The 22,763-nt window shown below is 42.7% G+C and overlaps 1 protein-coding gene across 7 annotated transcripts in view; it reads right to left on the bottom strand.

The window, feature by feature from the left end:
* Positions 1 to 941: 941 nt before the first annotated feature.
* The window catches only part of LRRC8C (leucine rich repeat containing 8 VRAC subunit C), a 41,138-nt gene continuing 19,316 nt past the window's right edge, over positions 942 to 22,763 (bottom strand). For all 7 annotated transcript variants that reach the window (XM_064428350.1, XM_064428346.1, XM_064428347.1 and 4 more), the window contains 2 exons: positions 9,432 to 9,573; positions 942 to 7,044 (listed from right to left, as the gene is read on the bottom strand). In XM_064428350.1, the coding sequence (XP_064284420.1) occupies positions 4,774 to 7,044; positions 9,432 to 9,569 (2,409 nt within the window). In that variant the 5' untranslated portion in view covers positions 9,570 to 9,573 and the 3' untranslated portion in view covers positions 942 to 4,773. The remainder of the gene's footprint in view (positions 7,045 to 9,431; positions 9,574 to 22,763) is intronic.

The raw sequence follows: 22,763 nt of genomic DNA on the forward strand, positions 1-22,763 counted from the left end.
TATCTCAGGCCATTAACATCTTCTCCTACTACCAGCACACTCCATTAACAGGATGACACTTTCACCAGCAGCTGACATTGCCACAGGATCCCCTTGGCAGTCACACCTGTGTCATGGTTCCCATCCCGCTGGATGGTATCTGGGATGGTATCTCTGGGTTGGTGGGAAGGAGCAATGCTGGGAGGAGTGGACCAGCTTTCCCAGCCCTCCACATTTTCAAAAGGAACAGCATGGAGGTAAAAGCAGGCACTGTCAGGAAGCCTCCTTTGACTCTCCTGCAAGGCCCCCCATGCCCCAGGGGCAACAGGTCCCCATGCCAGCTCCCTGCCAGGGCACAGCCAAAGGCAAAGCCGACTCAGGCTGCTGTGTACCTGCTCCATCTTGGCAGGACAGTGCTGTCTTGGTATGAAACACCAAAACTGAAACACATTATTCCTTACAACTTAAAAAAAAAAACAAACAGAAATGAGGAAAACATCTTATACCAAAGGCAGGCAGCCCAACTGCCTTTGGAGCAATCTCCAAATCTCTTCAGATTTATAGGGGAGGATGTCAGATGCAAGGACCAGCAGCACCATTTCCCTGGCAGCCCAGGCACATGACAGGGGGGAAGAAGGAGCCCTCACACTCCTGGCTGTGGGCTGGCAGGGCTCCCAATACACCCCCCAAGCCCTGGCAGAGCACAGGAACCAGAGTGGGGAAGTTGTTCCAGTGGGAAGGGCTTTTTTCCTGGCCATTTTGCTGGCTGCTGGAGTCAGGCAATGGAAGGAGGTGCACAGGAATGGAGACCATGCAGCTGTAAATCCTGTCAAGTACAATGATGTTTTTTTAAGCATATTTTCAAGATTTCCCTCCCAAGGGACCAAACCCAAAAGATGGTTTGATCTTTAGGTAACCCAGAAACAAAGTGTTTCCCAAACAACACTGCAGTCTGACAATGGTCATTATTACAAAAGAACATTTTATTTCTGTTTTTTTCTGGGTGTACTATATTGCAATGTAACACTATGCAGGTCTATTATGATATTATGATTCTTGCTACAGAATTAAGTTTATCCATTTGGTCAAATTTCAAAGTTTTTTCTTGGCATTCCTGCAGGACTTGTCACCACTTAAGCACATGAATTACTGACGTGCCAAAAAAGTGATATAAGACTTGGAGCAGGCGTTTTCCAATCAGAATTTGAAAAAGTTGTTGGTCTGGCTGGATGCACGAGGTCAGCACAAATATCCATTCTAATTTTGACAGAGGGGGAGATGAACATCTCCAGATTTTCATCACAAAGTAATTTGCTTGTCAGGCTCAATGTGCTATGAAGGCTGTCTTCTTACTTCTGATGCAATCTTTGTCATCTCTAATTCTGTTACCAAGGAAGATTTTTATTATTTTTGAGCAATAATGAAAAAATGCCTTGCTTAAATTCTGGAACTGTCATACTTGTTAGGCACCTGATTAATATAAGTAGTTATAGAAACTCTTTGTATATATACAAACCATGCTAAAGTATTGTCCACAAAATGTCCATCCACTGTAAGTCAAATACTATTGGTCACAGAAAAGTCTAGTATGAATCACATTTGAATATACATATGAGCAGTACATGATTCACTGAGTAAATATGGCACTTTTACATATTTTCCTGGATGTTATAGAGAATTAGGAAACAATCTTCCATCAGCTGACTCATTCCTTAGTTACTGTAATATGGGTTTGGAAAATACACCCCAGAATAGACAGTAAGAGGTTTACAAAATTCAACAGTGCAGCTACCTGAGTTTGTTTCATTACGAAATTAACAGTAATGTGATATTTTATCATCCATTGTGAGCCTGAGGGTTGTCTACTCACAAAAACCAAGCTGCCCAACCCTGCTATACACAAAACAGCACAGTTCCCCAAGCACGTGGCTCGGCAGGATGATGAACTGACCTAGCATCTCCAAAGGGACTTGCAGTGCCTTCTTCTTTTACAGTCCCCAGCTACAGAGTTCTGTCCCCTTGCTACTCCCATCCCAGTGTCCATCCAATCCTGTAGAGAGCTGATCCAGCAGAAAATTAGTGCTTTTTTAAAACTGGCATAGTTTTCTGCTGGCTTTCAAAGTTGGTTTATCCTGTGGAGGGATCAGACCAGCACCAGACCTGTAAAGGTACATGAGAAGCAGCTGGAACATGTTGGCAGGAATAGGGAGCATGGGAGGAGGAGGAAGCTGCCCCTTTTTGGTGACAGGGAGCTGTCAGACTGAGGATGCTGTCTCAGCTCACCACATCCTTGGAGAAGATACAGTTATTAGTGTGAAAGTGCTTAGACTGGTATAGTTTATTCCTAGCAAAGTGAATAAAGATATGCCAGCACAAGGCACTTTATACTCATGTAACTGTGTCCACATGAGGGGTTGCACTGGTATAAATATCATCAGTTACAAACAAAACCCCACATCCCCTAAGTGATGTATTTACAAAAATGGCATAGAACATGTCTCCAACCTTCAGTTATGAGGTGTGCATAACTTCCATTCAGAAACAAGATCACAAACTACACATGAAACAGTATTACACACAAAATAAATTAGGGGTTTAAAATGCTACATCTAGGAATATAAAGACTTTTAAAAAAGCTTTAAATGTAATCCCATATTTAAAATCTAAGTAAGAGAACTATACAGCTCCACCAATTACCTGGACATTTCAAACAGTTTACATTCATCAGGGACAACAGCACTTTGGTTTACATAATTAGGTTAATATGACCAATGAAATGTTTCTCTTCCTCACATAACATCAAAGTGAAATACATTTAGAATATATATACTGCCAAGCTGTTCCAGTAAGTGCATTCCACACAACAGTAAGGGTAGCTCTTACAATAGCTACATCAATTACAGGTCTTAAATAGAACTAAATCAAACCCCTTTAAAAAAGCTTGATTTGATTCCTTCATGCCTGACCCAGTTTTGATTAATCTGGATCTTCTCCAGAACACAGCCAAGCACAAAAAATAAGTCTGACCTGGTACTGTGGCAAGCTCACACACCAAACTGCATAGCACACCCTGGATTAATGAGGAAGTTCTCACTGTAGTTTGTCTCCTCACCTCTGTAAGTTATTCTCTTAAACCAACTGTATGCTTCTGTACCAAGCTCAAGAACTCAGAGTAACTGTAGCTCAAGACACACAATGGCAGTTAGAAAATATGTAAGAGCAACCAATCTGACAACTGTCAAATATTTTACATACATTTGAACAAACAGCAATTCGGCCTCTGCAATTAATGAGCATCATTGCCTTCTACAGAAATAAGGACTTATTCCTAGATTTCTTGTGAAACATTTATCAAGTGCCTGCATCTGACTCAAATGTGTGTTGTTGGATACGATGAAGAGATCTCCTCCCAGCACAATATTTTATTACTTTTGATTAGCTTAAATTAGCTTGTGGGCAGCACATCCCTTTAAAACCTGACTGAAAGAAATCAAATGGCTGGATTAAATAAACAGCTGAACATGGCTTCAGAGGATAAAGTTCCCAACCTGATGCACAATAATCGGAGATTACATTATTGTAAAAAGCAAAATTCCAACTGTAGGATTTCCAATTTAATTATCCTCTGGGAGATGAAAACATAGCCCTCATCTCTGTCCTTTGTATGCTGGGTAGGCTGAGACTTGTGAGAAATTAATGTATTCATTTAATCTCATTTTTGCAAATGTGCAAATGTTCCTGTGCTTAGCATAAAACCCAGGCTAAATCAAGGAGCACATTAGAGGCTATTTCCTCATCAGAAGCTTTACAAACTAAGTATGATTGCACTTTTTCTGGATCCCATTCCTAGAAGGTGCCAAGCAGTTTGGCGGGAAGTGGGCAGAGGGCACTTTCTCTCTTGCAGCACTGGTGTTTAAGGGAGGATGGGGTTTCTCAAGACAGCATTTCATCTTGCTGAGCTGACATTTCCAATACAGTGAGTTCACTGCACCCCTTCCACTCAAGTCAGGAGGAAATGGGCAGCCACATCCCTTTGCCCTGTTAAGAAAACCTTTAATATGAGTCACTTTGGTCCTGATTCCACTGTGAGCTGTGACCTTACTCTTCCTGCACCAGAGAGGAAATCACAGTGAGTGCCTCCTGCTCAGTGCACTGTGTGAACGGGCAGCCAGACTGAATGGCCAACAGGTCCTGAAGGAGTTCTGCATGCTCCCTCTCACCTGTTAAAATACATAAAGATCCTTTTCTACTTGCTTAGACCATCTGAGAAAACCCTGTTGTGAGTAAAAAGGGATTGTAAGCCTAGACTTGATCTTGTTAGATGTTGAACACCTTCTACTGCCACTGAAGAAAAGAGGAACAAAGGCATTCAACACCTGCAGCACCACCTGTTGAAGACCATGTCCTAAGGGATTAACAATAACTAGGAAGACAATATAATAATCTATTACAAACTATTCAACTCAAAGCATACATCATAAACACAGTTTCCCTGGTGGGATTAGGAAATGGAAAGAAAAACCAGCAGACAAAATCATTTACTTTTACCAGTAAAAATTAATTTACAGATGCCCTTCTTCTCAGGGCAAAACAAACTAAAAATATCTTAAAACAGTGAAAAAATATGAGAAAATTTTATTAAAAAATATATGTACTCCTTACTCCAAATTTGTTTGTACAGAAAGGATTTGAAAAAGAAAAAAATAACGACAAATTAAATGCATATTCAGAGTATGCATTCTCTAGAGCGTTTTTGGTAGAAGTGTTATTTCTGTAAAACTGAGCAAGAAGAAGTTATTCAGCTTTCATTTGCTCCCTGACATCAGATGGCAAAGTTTCGAACAAGTTGTCCTCCACAGTGAAACCAGTCCTCTTCAGAGCTCTACACTCACCGAGCTCAGGTGGAAGAATTTCAAAGTGATTGCCTTTAATATCCAAGTAGGAGAGCAATGTCAAATTACCAATTTTAGGTGAAAGGACTGACAAGTTATTTTTCCCAATTTTCAGAGTCTTAAGTTTTTTGCAAAAGTACAGTTCATCTGGCACACTCTCCACTTTGTTGCAAGTAATGGAAAAGTACTGTAAACTCTGAAGAACTCCTATTTCAGGTGGGATAAAGCGAATGTCATTGTAAGACAAATCCAAGTATCTGATTTTGTTGCATAGGAATAGGTGGGACGGAAGAACCTCTATTTTGTTATGGCTGAAGGAAAGCCGCTCTAGACTCGTGAGTTTCTTTATATGCTCTGGGATGTAGGTGATACTGTTGTACCACAGCTTGAGGATTGTCAGCTTTCGCAGATGTTGAAAACTTACGATTTCTTCAATGGATTTGAGGTTGTTTTCCTTTAGATCCAATTCCTGAAGACTGAGAAGGCTGAAGACTGCATGAGGTATGCGCTCTAAATCACAATGAACCAATTCCAGCTGTGTCAAGTTGACCATTTTCTTCAGGTTGTTGAGCATCACTAACTTAGTGCCATCATTATGGATACACAATTTCTGCAGGTGACTTGAAACATCAACTGCAGATTGTGGGATTTTGGACAAATTACTTTTTACGTGAAGAACTTTTAGGCTTTTAAGCTCCCGAAAAGACTCCAATGTAATGTTTTTAGAAATATCATGACTTAAGGAGCCAATTAAATAGAGCTCTTCCAAATTTCTGAGGCCATACATCCAATGTGGAAGTTCTCTGATGTCATCAAACTTGACGCTCAAGATCTTGAGATTCTCCTTCAGAAAAGCCAAGGCAGCACTGTGGATCTTCACAGAGCACTGGTGCAATGACAGCTCCTGGAGATTGTCCAGCTGTGCAATGGTTGCTGGTATCATTACATTATTAATTATTTCAAGTTTTAAAGACTGCAGCTCAGTAATTTCAAACACTGTGTCTGGTAGTCCAGAAAGCATGAAAAGCTGTAGCTCCAAATGGCTGTGGGAGTTTGTCTGCAGCCTCTGTCGCAGTTTATCTGCAGTCCACTCATTGTTCAGGTTCAGCTGTTTCAGCTTATTTTCACTGACTTCAGACAGGAAGACAGCGAAGCGCTTGGAGTAGAGAGGATCATACTGATCGATCATATGAAGCATAAAAGCAAAGTCATTCTTGACATCTGGGATGTCATCGATTCCCGTCTCCTGCCGAACATACTCAAAGGAATATTCTTTCAGTGAGCGGTAGAACAGCCAGTACAGTGTGTAAAGGCATGTCAGGCCATAGATGCTGACAAAGCACAGGTAGCAGTAGGAGAGTTTAGAGAACAGATGTGCCATGGTGTGATTACAGCAAAAGTTCTTGTATCCTGTCATGTCTTCAATATCAACGTTACAGACTACTGTAAAATTAACTTCTGAGACAAGTGCTGTGTTGTAAGCAATAATAATAAGGAATTTAATTACCTTAAGTACAGTCTGGCGAACGTACATGACATACAGTATATCACCCTCCTCAACATGCAGTCTAAATTTCTTCACCTTTTCAAACAGTGCTTTGGCCTGTTCACCTTCTTTTTTATCTAATGCCCCAGGTGTTCCCTTATCCACAACTAACTTCTCAGGGATTGATTTTAAAGACTGTGTCTTGACCAAAGTGCCTTCAGTGCTTGGCTGAGTAGTATTAGACTTGTTAATGTTGTTCTTCCTGTTATCCTTCTCTTCAGAGTCTTCCCCTGACACTTCAGATAAAGCTCTTGTCGTCCAGGGAGAATCAAAACATTTCCCAAGTATTGAAATGAAGTGTTCAATTTTGGAGCTTGATCCAGGGAATTTGAACCAGAAGTTACTACACAGCATGAAGACCAGTGTGTGTATAAGGACAAGGTAAGGGAAGTACTTGGCATACCAGTGCAGAGCCCGTTCGTAGCACACCTGATTTATAAAGCTGTACTGCTGAAGGTCCAAGTCAGTCTTGAGTCCTTTCATTTCAACTGTAGCTGGAGGGGTGGATGGCTTCGGTGGTGGAAGGGGGGTGGTATCTGGGATTGTGTTAAACACATTTGAACTATTAGATTGGTTCTGGCAAGGCTGGACACGCTTTGGAAGGCATATTATCTTGTCTTGCATGACCTGGAACACACAAACAGATATCTTTTGAACTGATGTACAAACAATGGTGGCAGCACCAATGGGTAGCTGTCCTTGGAGTACCTCCAGCTGCCAGGCATTCCTCCACACAGCCTGCTACTTGTCCCCACAGGCTGCACTATTATTATTCTCAACAAGACACTTGTTCTGTATGCCAAGAACTAGGCCAACCCTTTCTATCTACGGCTAGCTTCCCATAATTTGAATAAGAGGGCATTGACACAATCCAGAAAAAGGAGAAATGTGGGGAACACTTCCAGAAAAGACCAGGGATCTCCTGCTCTGCTCTCCCCAGAGACAGACTGTTACTGCCAGGTGTATTCACCCTGGCTACATGATATTCAGAGATAGCTTAGGCTTGACAGCAGCACAACTGCATTCATGTGGCTACACTACCACACTGTGATGTCTTATCACACCAAAAATGGCTGACAAAGGGCTAATGTGAGCCTATCTATGCAGGGACATTATTAATCTTCAGTCTTAATAAAGACAGATAAGGACAGTTCTTTGATGGCATTTGTGTGTGCATGGACATAAATCTTATTTAGTTTCTCACACATAGACATAGAGTCCTCATAGAATCATAAAATTATCAGGGTTGGAAGGGACCTTAAAGATCATCCACTATTTCAGGGATGAGGCATCCACAATTTCCCTGGTAACTTCAGCCTGTTTCACTGCCTCAGCATCCTCAGAGAGAATAATTTCTTCCTAATAGCTAATCTAAACTGACCCTCTTTCAGCTAAAAGCCCTTATCCCTGTCCTATCATTATATGCCCTTGTCCGAACTCCCCCTCTGTGGGGGGGCTTCTGCAGGATGGAATACACACCTGGGGGAAATAATCTAGCTCTGTTCTTGAGTCTGTCTATAAAAAAAAATCAAACAAGAAGTTTTCCTAATCCAGGATGGTCATCCATGTTGACAAACTGAGGTCAAAGTGCCTCTAGGGACAAATCACCTTTGGTTTAATCTGGGTAACAGTTCTGGGTTCAGTGCAAGACTCCCGACAGGTCTGAATTAAAATGCTAATCCATGTGATAAGCCAAGGAGCTCTCTTACTTGCCCTGAATGGCTAACTGCTATTAGCCCAAACTAAGAATATATGTGTAGTATAGATGTACTCTTTGACATCATGGTTGTTGAAAGCACTAAATATAAGGTATGCAACAAGAGCTACCAAAATCAGATGATCCTTGATGATCAGGGAAATGCTGAGATAAGACCACACATGTTTTAAACAGTATCAGTGCCACAACTGTTGACACATCAAAAACTTCTGTAGTTAATCTATGTCTGTAATACTGTGATATACACCCTTAGTTACGTCCTGGATTTATGTATCTCACAGTAAGTTGGAATAAAAACAATTTGTCTATTATTTCAGTCTTTCCACACATTATTTTCCAGTGTGCTTTCTCCAATCAAGCAGGTAAACTTAAAACAGACAACAAATATAACAGATTATTTACTTTGTGTGGTTAAGCAAACATCTACTAATGCAATATTTAGCTCTACATAAAACTTTTAAACATGAATGTTGTATCAAGTGAAAATACTTGAGAATGAAGAATACAGGCAAAACTACAGTGGATTTCATATGAAATTTGAAATATAGTAAATCTAAATCCTAGGCCATGTTAAGTGAGCAAATTCCTCTGAAATAAGAGCTCTGTCAATGTGTCCCTTTAGCTCCATTTCAAAGTCATGCCAGGAAATGTGAGATCCATGTTTGAACTTGTACTGTAACTATATATTTTTGTGGAGTCATCCCAAACAGTATTTTTCATTTCTTTTCTGCTTTTGGCTCTTCAGCAAAATGTAACTAACAGTGACTGACGGTGATGTCAATTGTTTATGTGTAAGCATCCTCAGAGACATTTTGGAATGGAAGAGACATAATATTAGCTGTGGGTGTTGTTAATAAAATCAGCACATTAATTTCAAATCTCTTAAAAGCATAATGACAGAAATAATATTAACATCTGCCAAATAAAGAAAAACAGGAATTACAAAATTCCATATTTTAAACTTTCAAACAGCAAAATGGTAACAAAAAAGACCCGAAGTTGATAATCTGTTTTGTTATGCCAAACAGAGGTGGAAACAGTGATGCAGACACCAGCCAAACCAACAGCTCTTATCTTATTTGGCACAGTTCCATTGACTCTAGTGCAAGTCTGCTGATTCACAGCTGCTAAAAGTCTGGTCTGTGTTATTTGATGTTGCTACTTAAACAGCTTTAATCCTGGGACCAGCACATTTTTGCTTTGTTCATGGCGAGCCCAAGAGATAAAACAAGATGGGGCAGTACCCTTCCTCATTTGTGGTGTTCTTTCACCAGCCACTCCTGTCCCTCTGATTTACCTGCAAGGTGCAGCCGAACACTCCGATCATCAGCATGGCCACCGAGAGATAGTCCGTGAACACATCCCACCAGGGCTTCAGCACCCGGAACGCCGGCTGCTGCTCCGAGAACTGCCGGAACTCGGTCACAGGAATCATCCTCCTGCAAAACAAACAGCGAGGCCAGCTCAGTCTCCTGCAGCTCAGACCCCTCACCCTGGGCCAGCAAGTGAAAAAACCTCCTCTGTAAATGGAACTCCCCATCTCAGAAGAGGGATGCTCGTGCTGTCACTACACAGCTCCTGGAAGGGAGAGCCTGCAGTGCCATCCATGCAGGCAGGCAAATCCCTCTCTCTGTTGACTCCAGCCATCTCTGATAGGTCAGTAAAGCCTTCTGCACCCTTGAAAATCAGCCCATTCTGTAGATAGAGATGTTCAGCATCACACACATTAGCCTTGATCTCAAAGGTCTGGCTGAAATGCTTCTCCTGCATTCAAACTTCACACACCTTTTTAGTTATCATGTTTCACTCATTTCCATCTTATTCATAGCGGTTTCAGGAATGCTTTGGAATATTTTTGTGTCTACTCACTGCAATTTTAAATCTAGTATGTTTTGAATGCAAGCTCCTAAAGTGGTTTAGGTAACCAAAACTACAGCCAGATCAAGGGCTTTATCTTCACCTCAGGAGTGCAGGCTTACATCATCATGTCCTCTGAAAAATCAGCTAACACATGAGCATGTACAGGCAAAGCAACTGATATTAAAGCCTAGAGCATACTGTGTAACTAGATCCCTGAGATCAAATCAGGACTGAAACTCCTTAGTAAGTTACAGCGGAAAGATAAATTCAGATGGGAATGTAACAAAAATACTCCCAAGGGCAATTAACAAAATTTGTCCATTAACTAACATCATAAATGCTCATCACAATCAGTTCATATCACAGTAACACTAGAAGTCTATAACCCTGATTCAGCTGCACACTGGGACCCATTAATGTGGGTTTGGTGACATCCATTTCTGTGCAGGCTTAGTGATAAGCACACACTTGCTGAGAGGCTGCTCAGGAACTTAGGGGATTCAGTTCATTCAGAGCCAGGGAACAGGAAGGGAATGATTCAAGCCCTAATGGCTGCGATTCATTGCAAGTGTACAGCCATCCTAAGGATTAAGAACTGACCCCCACAAACTGGCCATACGCATGTGGAAGGATGCTCACTTTGACACCTTCTCAGGGACTGCTCTGTCCAGCTGATCCTCAGGAGGTTCCACAGTCCCCAGAGGCATAAGGCGAAGCTTGTAAATGAACTTGAGGTAGTAGCCAGGTTGGGGCTTTGCAGCTGAGTAGCATAAAAACTTTTGTTTATTGTCCCCCTCTCCTCATGCAACCCTTCCATGTTGCTTTAAGCACTACTTGGCCAGACAGAAGAATCCTCCCTCAGCCTCCTGTTCTTCTAAAGTCTGTCCCCAGGATGCAGGCCACAATGCCAGATGAAACCTGCACACACCTCTTGCACAACTGGCAATCCCCAAGATGAAGGTAGGCTGTTCTCCATACCACTTTCAAATTAATAGACCATCAGTGAAAATGATGGCAATGCAAGTCTGACTTCACACAGCCAGGTCAGAGGCTTGGCTGCATCCTTGCCAACAGGCCTGAATTGCTGCAGTGCTGGAAGAGGAATGCAGCATTTGTTATCAAATGGCAGATAGCCAGGAACCACAACTCTGCTTTTTGTGTGCTTGTCTTGCAAATGATAGCAGACATATCAGGGAAGATATACCTCTACAGCAGAGAAAAGCTGGGGTGGCTGCTGGGACAAACCTTTGTTGCCTTTCACTCTTCTTTTATAAATACTGGTGGAAAAAGTGGATCTCATCTATTAGAAGTGGCCCATGTAGCTTTAAGTACATGCCCAGCACTCCTTCAGCTAAACCTCTGCTGGCAGCTCCCAGTGGCACCTGAGATGAAGAACATCATACACAATCTGTCTTCCATTCTCACATGCATTTCACTGCCATTGTTAAGGAATTTCCCCTCTTCTTCATTTCCACATAAAATGCAGGTGTCTGAGTAGCTGCTGGTAAGCTTTCTTTTCTTTTTTTCTTTCAATCAAGCACTGAAAAACTCAGAAAATTCTCAAAGGAATCCACTAATACAAATGTTAGCTAAGCAGTTGCCATGCAACAGTCCTGCTCAAAGTTTTGTAACACATATACTACTGTTGGCTCAGGTTTTGAGGCCAGCTGGCTGACTGAGTGGAATGCCATCAGTATACCCAAGAATACCTATCAACAGATTGCTTTAAAATCACCACATTTTCTTCCCAGCCCTGCAGTAATGGCTTAGGAGCTCTTTTTCATATTCTGATTGCGCAGCCTGTAGAAATCCTATTTGTAAGGCTTTTTTTTCAAAATTATAAACAATTTGAGTGTCAGGTAAAGACAGAATTATGTTTCCTGCAGTGGAGATTCTTGACAAAACACAAGTTCTCACATGCACAGAAACGTGGGGAGACCCAGGAGTCGCTGGTTAGACACCCAAGCAACTGTGGGTCTGAGCCACGGTGTTATCAAAGGTGGCAGCACTGAATCAGGGGCAGTGCCTGACAGCAGATGGGACTGGATACTATCTTGCAAATTACTGTGCAGGGACAGCTTTCAGACCAAAAAAATCCTTTGGCTGTTGTTTTTTATAGGTTTCACTATGTATTTTTAGAGGTCTTTGTTGTATCATATATTTGCTTTATTTCTCCTAAGTGATGTGTGGGGAATTTAGATGAAGGCAGATAGGTACTGATACCCGAGCACATGCTGCCCTGGTCCCTTGTTCCCTTCAGAGGCTGTTGTTTGCATAGCGTGACTCCTCATTAGAGTGCACACACTGTTACCCGACTAATGGGCCAAGCAGAGGCAGAGCTCACTCAGAAAGGCCCTCTGAGCCACCTCAGAAAACCCCTCTCTGCGGCTGGAAGCTTTGCTGTCCAGCACCAGACACCAAAACCTGTTTGCCACTAATGTTTTCCTATATTGCTAAAAAAAGAAAACAAACATTACTGAATGATGATAATAATACTGCACATAAAATAACAGTAAAAAAACCAACAACGTCTACTGACAGACGATATTTTTTAGCTTTGGGGAAAAAAGATATTTGCAGAAACTTTAAATGGCAATTGTATGTGACGAAGTAGGAAAACCATTTTCCAACACTCACGGGAGGAACCCAATGGCTTCTCCCCTTGCTGTATTAAGAATCAAGGAAAATGCTGGAAAAAACTGCAGAGCAGCCTAAGCTAGCAAGCACTGCTGACATCTGCACGCAGAACAAAATAACACCAAGTCACTTTTCATTTGTCTCCCACTTCCCTCTAGCTTTTTTTCCCATTCTGGCTTCTCCAGGGATGGAAAGGACAACTATCAGCAGCAACTCAGACCTCAGAAAAGACACAGCAGGTCCCCCTGGCTCAGAGCAATCCTGGAAAATCCCTCCTGGCCATGTCCAAAGCCATGCCCACCATAACAGTTCTCTCCCACTGCTACACCCAAAGGTGCACCACTGTCAGACTCCTTTATAATCACACACAAACCAGATCTACACAAGATAAAAGGATTTAATTAATCATCAATTTGAACAAATCAAGGGATGCTAAAAAGTCACACTGCAGCCCAAGTCACAGTACACATTTACTGTAGGACACCATCTCTGGAACAGCACACCATGCACTGCAGTTTCTTATCTCTCCTTGTAACAAGGAGATAAAAGACAAGGAGTTCAACATTTCAGCTGGTTGAACATTTCAGTCTAAGACTGCATTACTAATTTGCATTCACTCACATTCAACGTTATTTAATTGCATGGTACATTGTAGCTGAAATGTGGCATCTGACTTATCGTAACCTACTTTAGTAAATACTAGAGCTCTAAATATTGGAAATTCTTTTCAATTAAAACCAGAATGTGTTTCTTTTTTCCTCTTGCATTTTAAATAATCCTCAGACCCTAGAGAAAATAAAATGGTACATGAGATAAATAATCTGCTATTCTGCTACCAGAAGGAAATAAAAAAGGAACTTGGATTAAAAAACAGTTGTACTGGCTGCTAAGCAGTGTTGTAGAGCAAAGCTGTGGGTTTGTCAGATTAAATTTTAAAAAATAATAAAAAAAAAGAAAAAAGTAACAAAAATCCCAAAAGAAACAAAATAAAAAAAACCCCACAATAGCACTGGAGAGGAGAGAAATCAGTAGTGATTCTTATTTTAAAATTTCTAAGAAATGTAGAAAATTTGATGAGTGAAAATGAATATGTCATAATAAGATTAAATACTTGAATCCAGGTACAAGTGCGATACCTACTCCATCAGAAAACCCAACTGCAGGAATCGGCTAATGGACAGGAGACTGGGGGCGAGACACAACAAATTAATGTGACCTAAAAGAGCTAAGGAGAATAAATAGATCCAAGTCAGAGACAAAAGTATTGGAACCAAATTAGACTTAATAAATCAACAGATTGAATCAAAGGCTGATTGTGAAGCGCTGCAGCGTGGAGCCTCTCTGCAGTTGGTTTATATCAGAGGGAATAAAGGAAAGCAGGGAGGACAGTTTGGAAGTAAGGATGGCTAAGGAGAAAACCGAGGCACCGGGCAATCCACGTGATGTCAGTGGCAGAATAAAAGGAAATCAATACACAAAGCCGCTGCCCACGGGGAGCTCACAGGGCGGCTTGGGCTCTGTGGGCCAGACTGCCACCAGCCCGACTGCCACCAGCCCGACTGCCACCAGCCACAGCAGCCCAAGGGACCGCGGGGCCCCGGCTCGCTGTCACAGCACAGCCACAAAGCCCTGGGGACAAGCCCAGGCCTTGGCTTAGTGCTCCACAGCACTAAGTGAGCTGCTCGGCCCCGTGTCCACCGAGGGGCTGTGCCCTGCCTTGCAGCAGCACACAAGGGACCCAGTCAGAGCCAGGACACACCGTGCCGGATGGGCAAACACATGGGGACATGGAAGTGGCACGCCCCGTCATTAAGCTGCATTCATCCTGTGTCTTGAGAGACTCTTCAAAAGCAAAAAACATTAATGTTCAGAAAACAGCCCCACTGGGACAACCCTGAACAAAGCTGCCTTTGGCTTGCAGCACCTTGCAGGCCCCAGCCCCAAGCACTTGCTAGGTGACAGCTGCTATTTTTAAGCGGATTCTCACAGAGTCACTTCATTCATTTCATGGAGCGGTTTGGCAGCATCCTCAGGAGAAGTCAAGGGTCACGTTGCTGGGGAGAGCTGCACCACCAGTGACACCAGTACGTGGCACCAGTACATGCCATTCCCACTGCCCCACCCAGGCTCTCAAGGCACGGCCTGTAGAGACACGGCAATTAAGAGCAGCACAGTGAGCAAAACAAAGGGAATAAGTGGGAGGCTCTGCCTTTATCTCAGCCAGGCAGGTCTGACAGCGTGTGTGCCTCACTGAGGCAGAGCCCCAGCAGCTCCTGCCACTGCTCCCCATGACAAGCTGCCTGCCTGCACCGTGCTGTCAGAGCTGCCAGCTGCTCCGCACCCTCCCTAGGCACTGCTCGGTGTCACCCTGTGGGACAGACAGCAGCCACCCCACGCCCTGGCTATGGCCTCCCTGCCCAGCTAAGCCCAAGACCTTGTCTCCGTGCCCTCATGTGACAGAGAAGTGGAGTCACTACTGCTTCATGCGCTCAGGCAGGAGACCAGCACTTGCCAGAGCTGTGTTTGCCATGCTACAGGTGTTACCAGAAGTCAAGCCCTTGGCTATTCTGTCCTTCCACTAGTGGTTACTCAATCACATCGTGTGTTGAAGCAATCAGTGTCATCCATCGCTTGTTTTGGGAGAACAATCAAAGCTGTGCACCAGAACTGGGGCCCCTGGATGTCAGACAGGCAACTATCATCCAGAAAGTGCTGGTTTGGCAAGGGCAGGGTATGAATTATACACCAGAGGGAAAAAGGAGAAGGAACATAGCTGGAGGAGAATGAAATCGTGATGTTGGCAGCTGGGAAGCACAAAAGTTGGTGGGAATTCTTAAGCTGACTAGAAAAGATGTTTAAATGATTAGCCAGCTGACATTAACCTAATTTCCCTGACATCCCATGAATCCTCCTCAGATGCAGGATCACCATCACCATGTCCCAAGAGTGGCACAGAGTTCAATCAAGCCCCAGGTGGTCGGGGAACAGCCCTGATCCCCACTAGGGAAGGAGCTTTCTTCTTGGCATGAGGAGCCTTGGGCTAGAGGCTGCAGGACCACGACTGCAGCCCAGCTGAGCACAACAGAAGGGTCAAAGCTCAGACGTCCTCAAGAGCCAATTCAGACTGGCGCTGCTTGGTCTTTTCCATCAGAGATCTACTGAAAGACAAAATGCCAGGCCAGTGCTGCTCTCCTGGCTGTTTGAACCACACTTCATGTTAGGGTAAATTATGAGATGCCTTTTGGGAATAGCGCTGCAGGAAGGTCTCTGCGTTGGTTCCCATACATGATTTACTGCCTATCCATCTTCATTAAAGGAACAGAGCACAGCTCATATTTAACACAAAACAAACTTGTGACCTGGCAGCACGGACTCAGCAGAGCCCAAGGGCTGTAGGTCACATGTGCAGAGGCTGCACGCCAGAGGTTTTTACACAGAACAAGACATTGCACACTCCAAACCCACCATCCTTCACTGTAAACATTTGTTACTCTGCACAAATACCTTAAAGTCACTTTTCAAGTGTTTTGTGCTAATTGGCCTCGGCTGCCGTGGACCAGGAGGTGAAGTTCAGCTGGAGTGCTTCCCAGCACAGGGCCTGAGACTGCACTGAGAAGCAGAATTTTGCATTCCTATTTTACCTGCTTTGGAACTGCACACCGAGACAGTTAAATAAGCATGAGTAAGGGAGTTCTGCAGTCAGGTTGATGGTGATGCATTCTCAAAGAGGATATTTAAACAAAATCACTGGTCTGTGCAGAGCCCCAGGGCTTAGGGCAACTGTCTCCTCTAGACAATTGACAGACATAGCCTGGCATGAAAATGGCTTGCTGCTATAATGAAAATGGCTTGCTGCTATATATTCTGTCGAATAAAACTTTGCTAAGTTTGTATTTTCAGGTGGGACTGGGTGCCCAAAACCACCATAAGGAAAAACCCATGTAATTTAACACAAAATTTGAAAAAAGATGTAGCCAGCAATTGTTCAAATCATTCTGGAAACAAGTTTAGGAAAACAAATTGGATGTGAACCCTACAAAAATTGTGGTCTTTCTATTAAAAATTTTTCAGATCACCCATGCCCCAAAATTTGACCTGCTTATTGGGAACACAGTTTTACTGCAGTGTGAACAGCTGCCTACAGCTGGCTAATTTATAAACCTTTGGAAACTGTGGGTTTGTGTCCTTTGATGTTAGCAGATGAACACTTCATTTTCAGCACGTGCCCAGAAACCCCTCACAGCTCCTGGCACTGCCCGTGCTGGCACTATGGATCACAGATGATGGACCTGCTTCATTTCATCACCTCACCAAGAGAGGACTAAAAGTAGATGCAGGGACAAGACACCAAGCCAGGGAAAGTAAGATTAGACTAAGGGGGAAATATGATGATAAGGACTGGAATTAGTAACTCCTAATTCCCAAGAGGTTCATGTCCCATTCTTATCTGTGTATTCTCACACACATTGTACATGCAGTGAAATAATGTCTGAACTATCCTGACATTTTGCTACATGTTTGCACTGACCAAAATAGCCAGCATTTTGGTAAGTGTAGGTGCTTGGTCAGTTCCGCTGTAACATACAATAAAACCTCTACTACTGACTTCTTATATTTGCGGCATTTCAGGAGACCAATTTCCTTGCTAGGTTTTATTGCCATTGGTGTTTCCTGTAGTATAAAATTAAATTTTAAAAATATTTTTAAAAAGGCATAAACCTTTTGTCTGGAAAAACTATTTTGAACGCTGGCTTGTGTTGCCACTGTTTGAAACATGATGGCTTCCTTTTTGTTCCATTGACTGCAGTGGAGATTTTCATAGGAAGAAATACCATCACTCTGAAGTAAGAAGTACAAACAAATGATGCAGTTTCTTAAACATAAATCCCATGTAAAGGAACTGGAAAGACATTAAAAACAAACCATTTGCATCCAAACAGTTATTTTTAACAGTCCATGAGTTTACTGTATTTTCAAACAAATTCATGTCCCCGTGGCTGAAGCTGGTGAGGAAATGTGACCTGGAGGAACAACAGAGAGTGAGTCAGGAGTTCCCACTGGGACATGGACATGGAAATGGACAGCCTGTGCATGCAACATCAACCCCGCATGCCACCACTTCTCTAGCTGCAGAACAGAAAGGTATCCACTTTCTTTAGTACCTTTGGTGGGAAATATGAATTAATAGTACTACAAAATCATAACATAGCTTTTTTCCAGTTTTCTGCAATGCCTCAATCCAAACTGATAGCATGTCAGAACTCCCCTAAAAAGCCACTGAAGCGAATTTGATTTCTTACTACATATTACTATTACACACTATACACTACCAAAATTAAAGGTCACAGTTGGTATTAGTTTACCAGTCTGGAGAACAGACAAAATACAATTAGCTCACAGCAGACATTATTCCAGTACCCATAGTTTGGTGGTTCTACAAAACGTGTGTGTCCCTCTGTGTGACAGCTGTTCAGAGTAGGGAAGGGGTTTCATCTTCAGGTGCACTGACTGGGACAGCTAGGCTGTGCCACCTGACCTGCAGCACGGTCCCAGCCAGCAGCTGGAAAGCTGTATTCCATTATGTCAGCTGGCAGAACCCAGCTCCCCAGAGCTGCAGCTCCACAGGACCACAACTGTGGGCAAGATGCCAGCAGGGGATTTATCACTGGACAGAACTGGAAAGGGTGTAACTTCCAGAAACATGCTGAATACCTAGTCCACTCCTTCCCTCCAAGTTCCTGAGGCCCCCGCTGCAAGCACCCAGTTGGGTTTCAGCTGCCCACCTGCCCCACAGCCAGGAGAGAGCGTGGGGGGCATTCAGAGGCAGAGCGCATCCCCCTGCTCTGCTCTTGGTACCATCTGCTGTGGCAGTGGAAGCTCCAAGACCTGAACCCAGAGGAGACATCAGGGTTGTAAAGAGAAGACATAAGGGACATAAAGAGGAAGCAACTTTAATAAACTACATTTCAAAATATATGTTGCAATTTCCACCTACATATACAGTAAGTGCTGCTTTGGCAATGAATCCCAGACAATAACCTTGTTGTTAGTTCCAACTGAGTCATAGCACTTTTTCATGTATTACACACCAAAAAGACTTCCTATTGTCAGCAGCTCTTTGACTAAAGACACAAAAATGTTCAGTGCAAGATTCTGCCAGATAAAGTCTCAGTGAAATCAATAGGAGTTCTTTCCATACCAAGCAGTGGTCTGTGTGGAGCCTTGGCTTTGCTGAGCTATTTCTCCAAATCTAAAGAGAGGTACACTCCACGTATTTCCATGTCAAAGACTACTTCAAAGGCAATACTTACCATTTTTCAGCTCTGGGAGTAACATTCTTTGTTTATCAGGGCTATCACTCAAAATGCCTGCCCTCTCCAGAGCTGCAAAATGGTTTTAATGTGAGTAAAAGCTTTTAACAGCAAACCACAGCACCAAGCAAGTAACAATCCAGTAAGTGATATTTTAGTATTCCTGAAATAAATCTAAACAATTGAGAAAATAAAATCACATCAAGTTTTAATCAAAGGTATGCCAGGTTTTCCACAAACACTATCTAACATACTCAGATAATGAAGACAGAAACAATGCTGTTAAAATGTCTTCAGAACAAACAATTTTGCACAAATCAGTGCCATTTATCATCATAGAAATAGGTGCCTGAGGCTAATACAAGTGCTCATATTTAAAAATGTTCAGCTGATATAATTAAAAATTAATTCCTAATTGGGATAGGAAGCACAAAAGGTCCATTCTTAGTCTTAAGCAGCTCAATCATCTGACAAGTTAGTTAAAAACATTTTATGCAGTGACTGAGCCAAAAAACATTAAAGAATTTCTGTTTTCATGGTTTGGGAGACTTTTTCATATAAATAATCTTTTTTGCTCCGACTTACATGCAACACAAAAGAACTTTCTAAAACTTCATGACAGTCTCATAAAACATGGATCCCAAAACACCTTGATAAATATATAGGCATACTCTGCCTGAAGCAGTTGGTGGATTTTCTTCCCCCAAATCATCCTTTGTTACAAAAATCCCTGACAATAAACACATTATCTCATCCACACCCCTGAAAGAATAAGAAAGACTAAAATAGATAAATTAAAGCACATAAACTGCACGTGATCTACACACACTCAAAGAGATACACTAGTAACTACAGAATCAGAATTGGTATTCACATAGGATGACTTTTAAAGATCATCAACTGGAAAACCAGGACTACCTTCTCTACTGGACCTTCTCAGGACAGTGTCCATCCATAGACCACCAAGGAGGGATTTGCTGTAACCTCATCCACCAGAAAGTCTGTTGCTGCATAAAACATTAAAAAAATGCAGCTTCTATCAAGCCTAAACTGTGAGATAAAAGCAGTTGCTGGGGGGGGATTCTGACAACACTATAGCAGGTGTGCAAGTATTTGCAATTATGTCATCATGGTTAAATGACTGCAAAGAGCAAACACTCTTTTTAGTCACATCACACTTAAAAAGGGACTTTTCCGAGAATACTGTCTGTGAATACTGGTGAAAACTACCTACCCCTGAGACAGCTCATCTAACATGCACATCAACTGGAAAATGTGATCTATAATGGCCCTTGCTCAGAGCACCAAACCCTCTGACAGCAACCTGCAGTTCTGAGCTGTTGCATTCTGCTGTAAACTGCATGTGTATCAGGATTTTACACTGCTGCATGCTCAGGGCAGGGCTGGACCTGGGCTCTGCTTCACCATATGCTCCAGAGCAATCAATCAGTCCACACTCCCACCTTCCTTTCAGTCATACGTAAATAAAATTGGAAATGTTCTCAGCATGTTGGCAGTCTTATTGCTGGGTTGTTGAATTTAGGAATTTAGGTATTTAGGTTATTTCATCAATAAAAAGTCACTATGTACTACTGCCACCAAAGGGAGATGTGAGCTAGCATCTCCATTTTCAGCAGATGGCAGGTCAACCCAGGATTAGAAGTTATATAAAAAGGCATAAAAAGCTGTATTCTGCTCACCTGGAAGTCAATGGAAAAGTTAAAGTTTGTTTTGACAGAGAGAAACAGATTTTTAATACTATGGTACAGAACCAAATGTTTTTACATGTTCTGGTTCAAATTCAGTGGAACTTTATACGCTCGTCACAACAGCGGCGTTCGCAACTTGCCCTGGAGAACGGTGCCTTGCTGCCCTGCAGGGGAGGCCTTTGTTTAACTTTAAAACCAAGAAAAAACATGCACTGTATGGCAGGATTCTCCCAAACAAGTGGGCAATATGCAAAGCACATGCATGGCATTATCCTACCTTTTAAAATCTGACCAGATCAAACACCAGATTGTAAATCAGTCCTTCAAGGGAGAAGGAGACTGTACAGAAACTCTGTACTGGGAAAATTCCGAATAAACCCTCATCCTGGTCCAAACCTGTGACTCTCTGAATGATACAGTTGTAAAGTTTATGCTGTGTCTGACTAATTGCATGTGCCAGGCACTAAAATGTAAGATGAATACAGTGACAGAAAGCTCATCTAGGGTCTGACAGGTTGAAAGACAGCTCTAACACACTTTGCCTGGGGATGGGAAGGCAGAAGGGCCTGCCCTGTGTTATGAATGAAAGCAATGGAACAAATGACATAATCACACCTGGCCAAGAGGCTGAATCAAACCTAGTATCTTCCTAACCAGAAAGAGGTCCTAGAAACACAAACCCAACAAAGTCACTGCACTGTAGCTTAAATCTGCAATAGAGTTTTGTTGCACAAAATGCAACAAAATGGGTGAACAGCTCAAGGATGAAGAAGAGAGTAGAGTTTCCATTATATTGAGCATGTGAAATCCAACATTTGTTAACAGTCCTTTGACAAATCATTTTGGAAGGAGAATGGCTTCTTTGACTTATTAAGAAAGGGTTTAAAGTATTTAGAAGGTTTGTTTTTCCTGAGGTCAAGTGTTTTATTTTCAGTATTTTCTTTACTATATAGCCAGCCCTCCCCTGCCTTTCACAACTCTTGACAATGGAGACAGCATCTTTCTACCAGGTTTCCTTAAAGAGGAAAAAACTATAAAATTAAACTCTAGCTCCTGTTATTGTGAATTGTTTGGATGGTAATAGAGTTGGTTTTTTTTTTTACTTCCCACAGCTCTCAGAAAGCCCGGGGTTGGGAAGTGCCTTTCTGGCGGTGAGTATGGCCCACTTCAAGCAGCTGGGAGTGAGGTCAATGGACAATCAGGGGAACTGCTCCTCCCAGCACTCTGACCCAGTCCATTATTCTGGGTGTCGCTGCGCTGTCCCTCCGGCGCTGAGGCCACCTGAGCATTGTCCAAGGCTCCGGCCGGCCCAGCCCGGATGCTGCCCCCCTCCCCGGTCAGCGCTCCTTGCTCTGGGCCCCAAAAGCCAGACACCGAGCTGGGATGAGGCTGCCTCAGGAAATCAACTGCTGCAGGAACTGACTGCAAGATAGCACGAAGCACTGAGTGAGCACTTGTAAGGAGAATTTAGCAGTCTCTGATTTCATTTTTCACTGAAATTCCCCATTGGCCTTTTCCAATACTGGGAACAACAAGCAAATAGATTTTTAGCCTTTCCATCAGAAAGCTTATTTCTAGAACTGCTTACATGAGTAAATAATAACAAATAAAACACACAGAATGTTATACTATGGCAGAGCCTCTAGCAGGGCCTGTCAGCATTCAGACTGGAAGAAAACAGCAGCACAATGCCACAAATTTAGCAAACTCAGAAAGTAACTGGAAAAGGAAATGATTCAGAAACCACAGGTGCCCTTGCTGGCAGCCCTGGGACACAGGCACTTGTGAGACAGCAGGAATACAAGGCCAGGTTAAAATTAGGGATCATCTCAGAACTGTGCTCAGCCCAGCTCTCCACGCTGATCTGCACAATAGGAGCAAACAGGTTTTTCCAGAAGAAGAGTGAGCCCAGGGGAGTGCTACCCTCTTGACTGCTTTCATCATACCAAAAAGAAAAGTAAAAGCAGGTCTAATATACCCGAGGGCAGGAGGGGGGGCGTGACGGGCAGGGAGAAGGCAAGATGCATAATTGGTTGAACTGGGAAGGGAGATTTTAAAATCATTATTTATTTCCAGTATTGTCATGTTTTTCTCCACTATCTTGCAAAGCAC

This window comes from Passer domesticus, chromosome 7 (genome assembly GCF_036417665.1).
Source record: "Passer domesticus isolate bPasDom1 chromosome 7, bPasDom1.hap1, whole genome shotgun sequence".
Classification (NCBI taxonomy): domain Eukaryota; kingdom Metazoa; phylum Chordata; class Aves; order Passeriformes; family Passeridae; genus Passer; species Passer domesticus.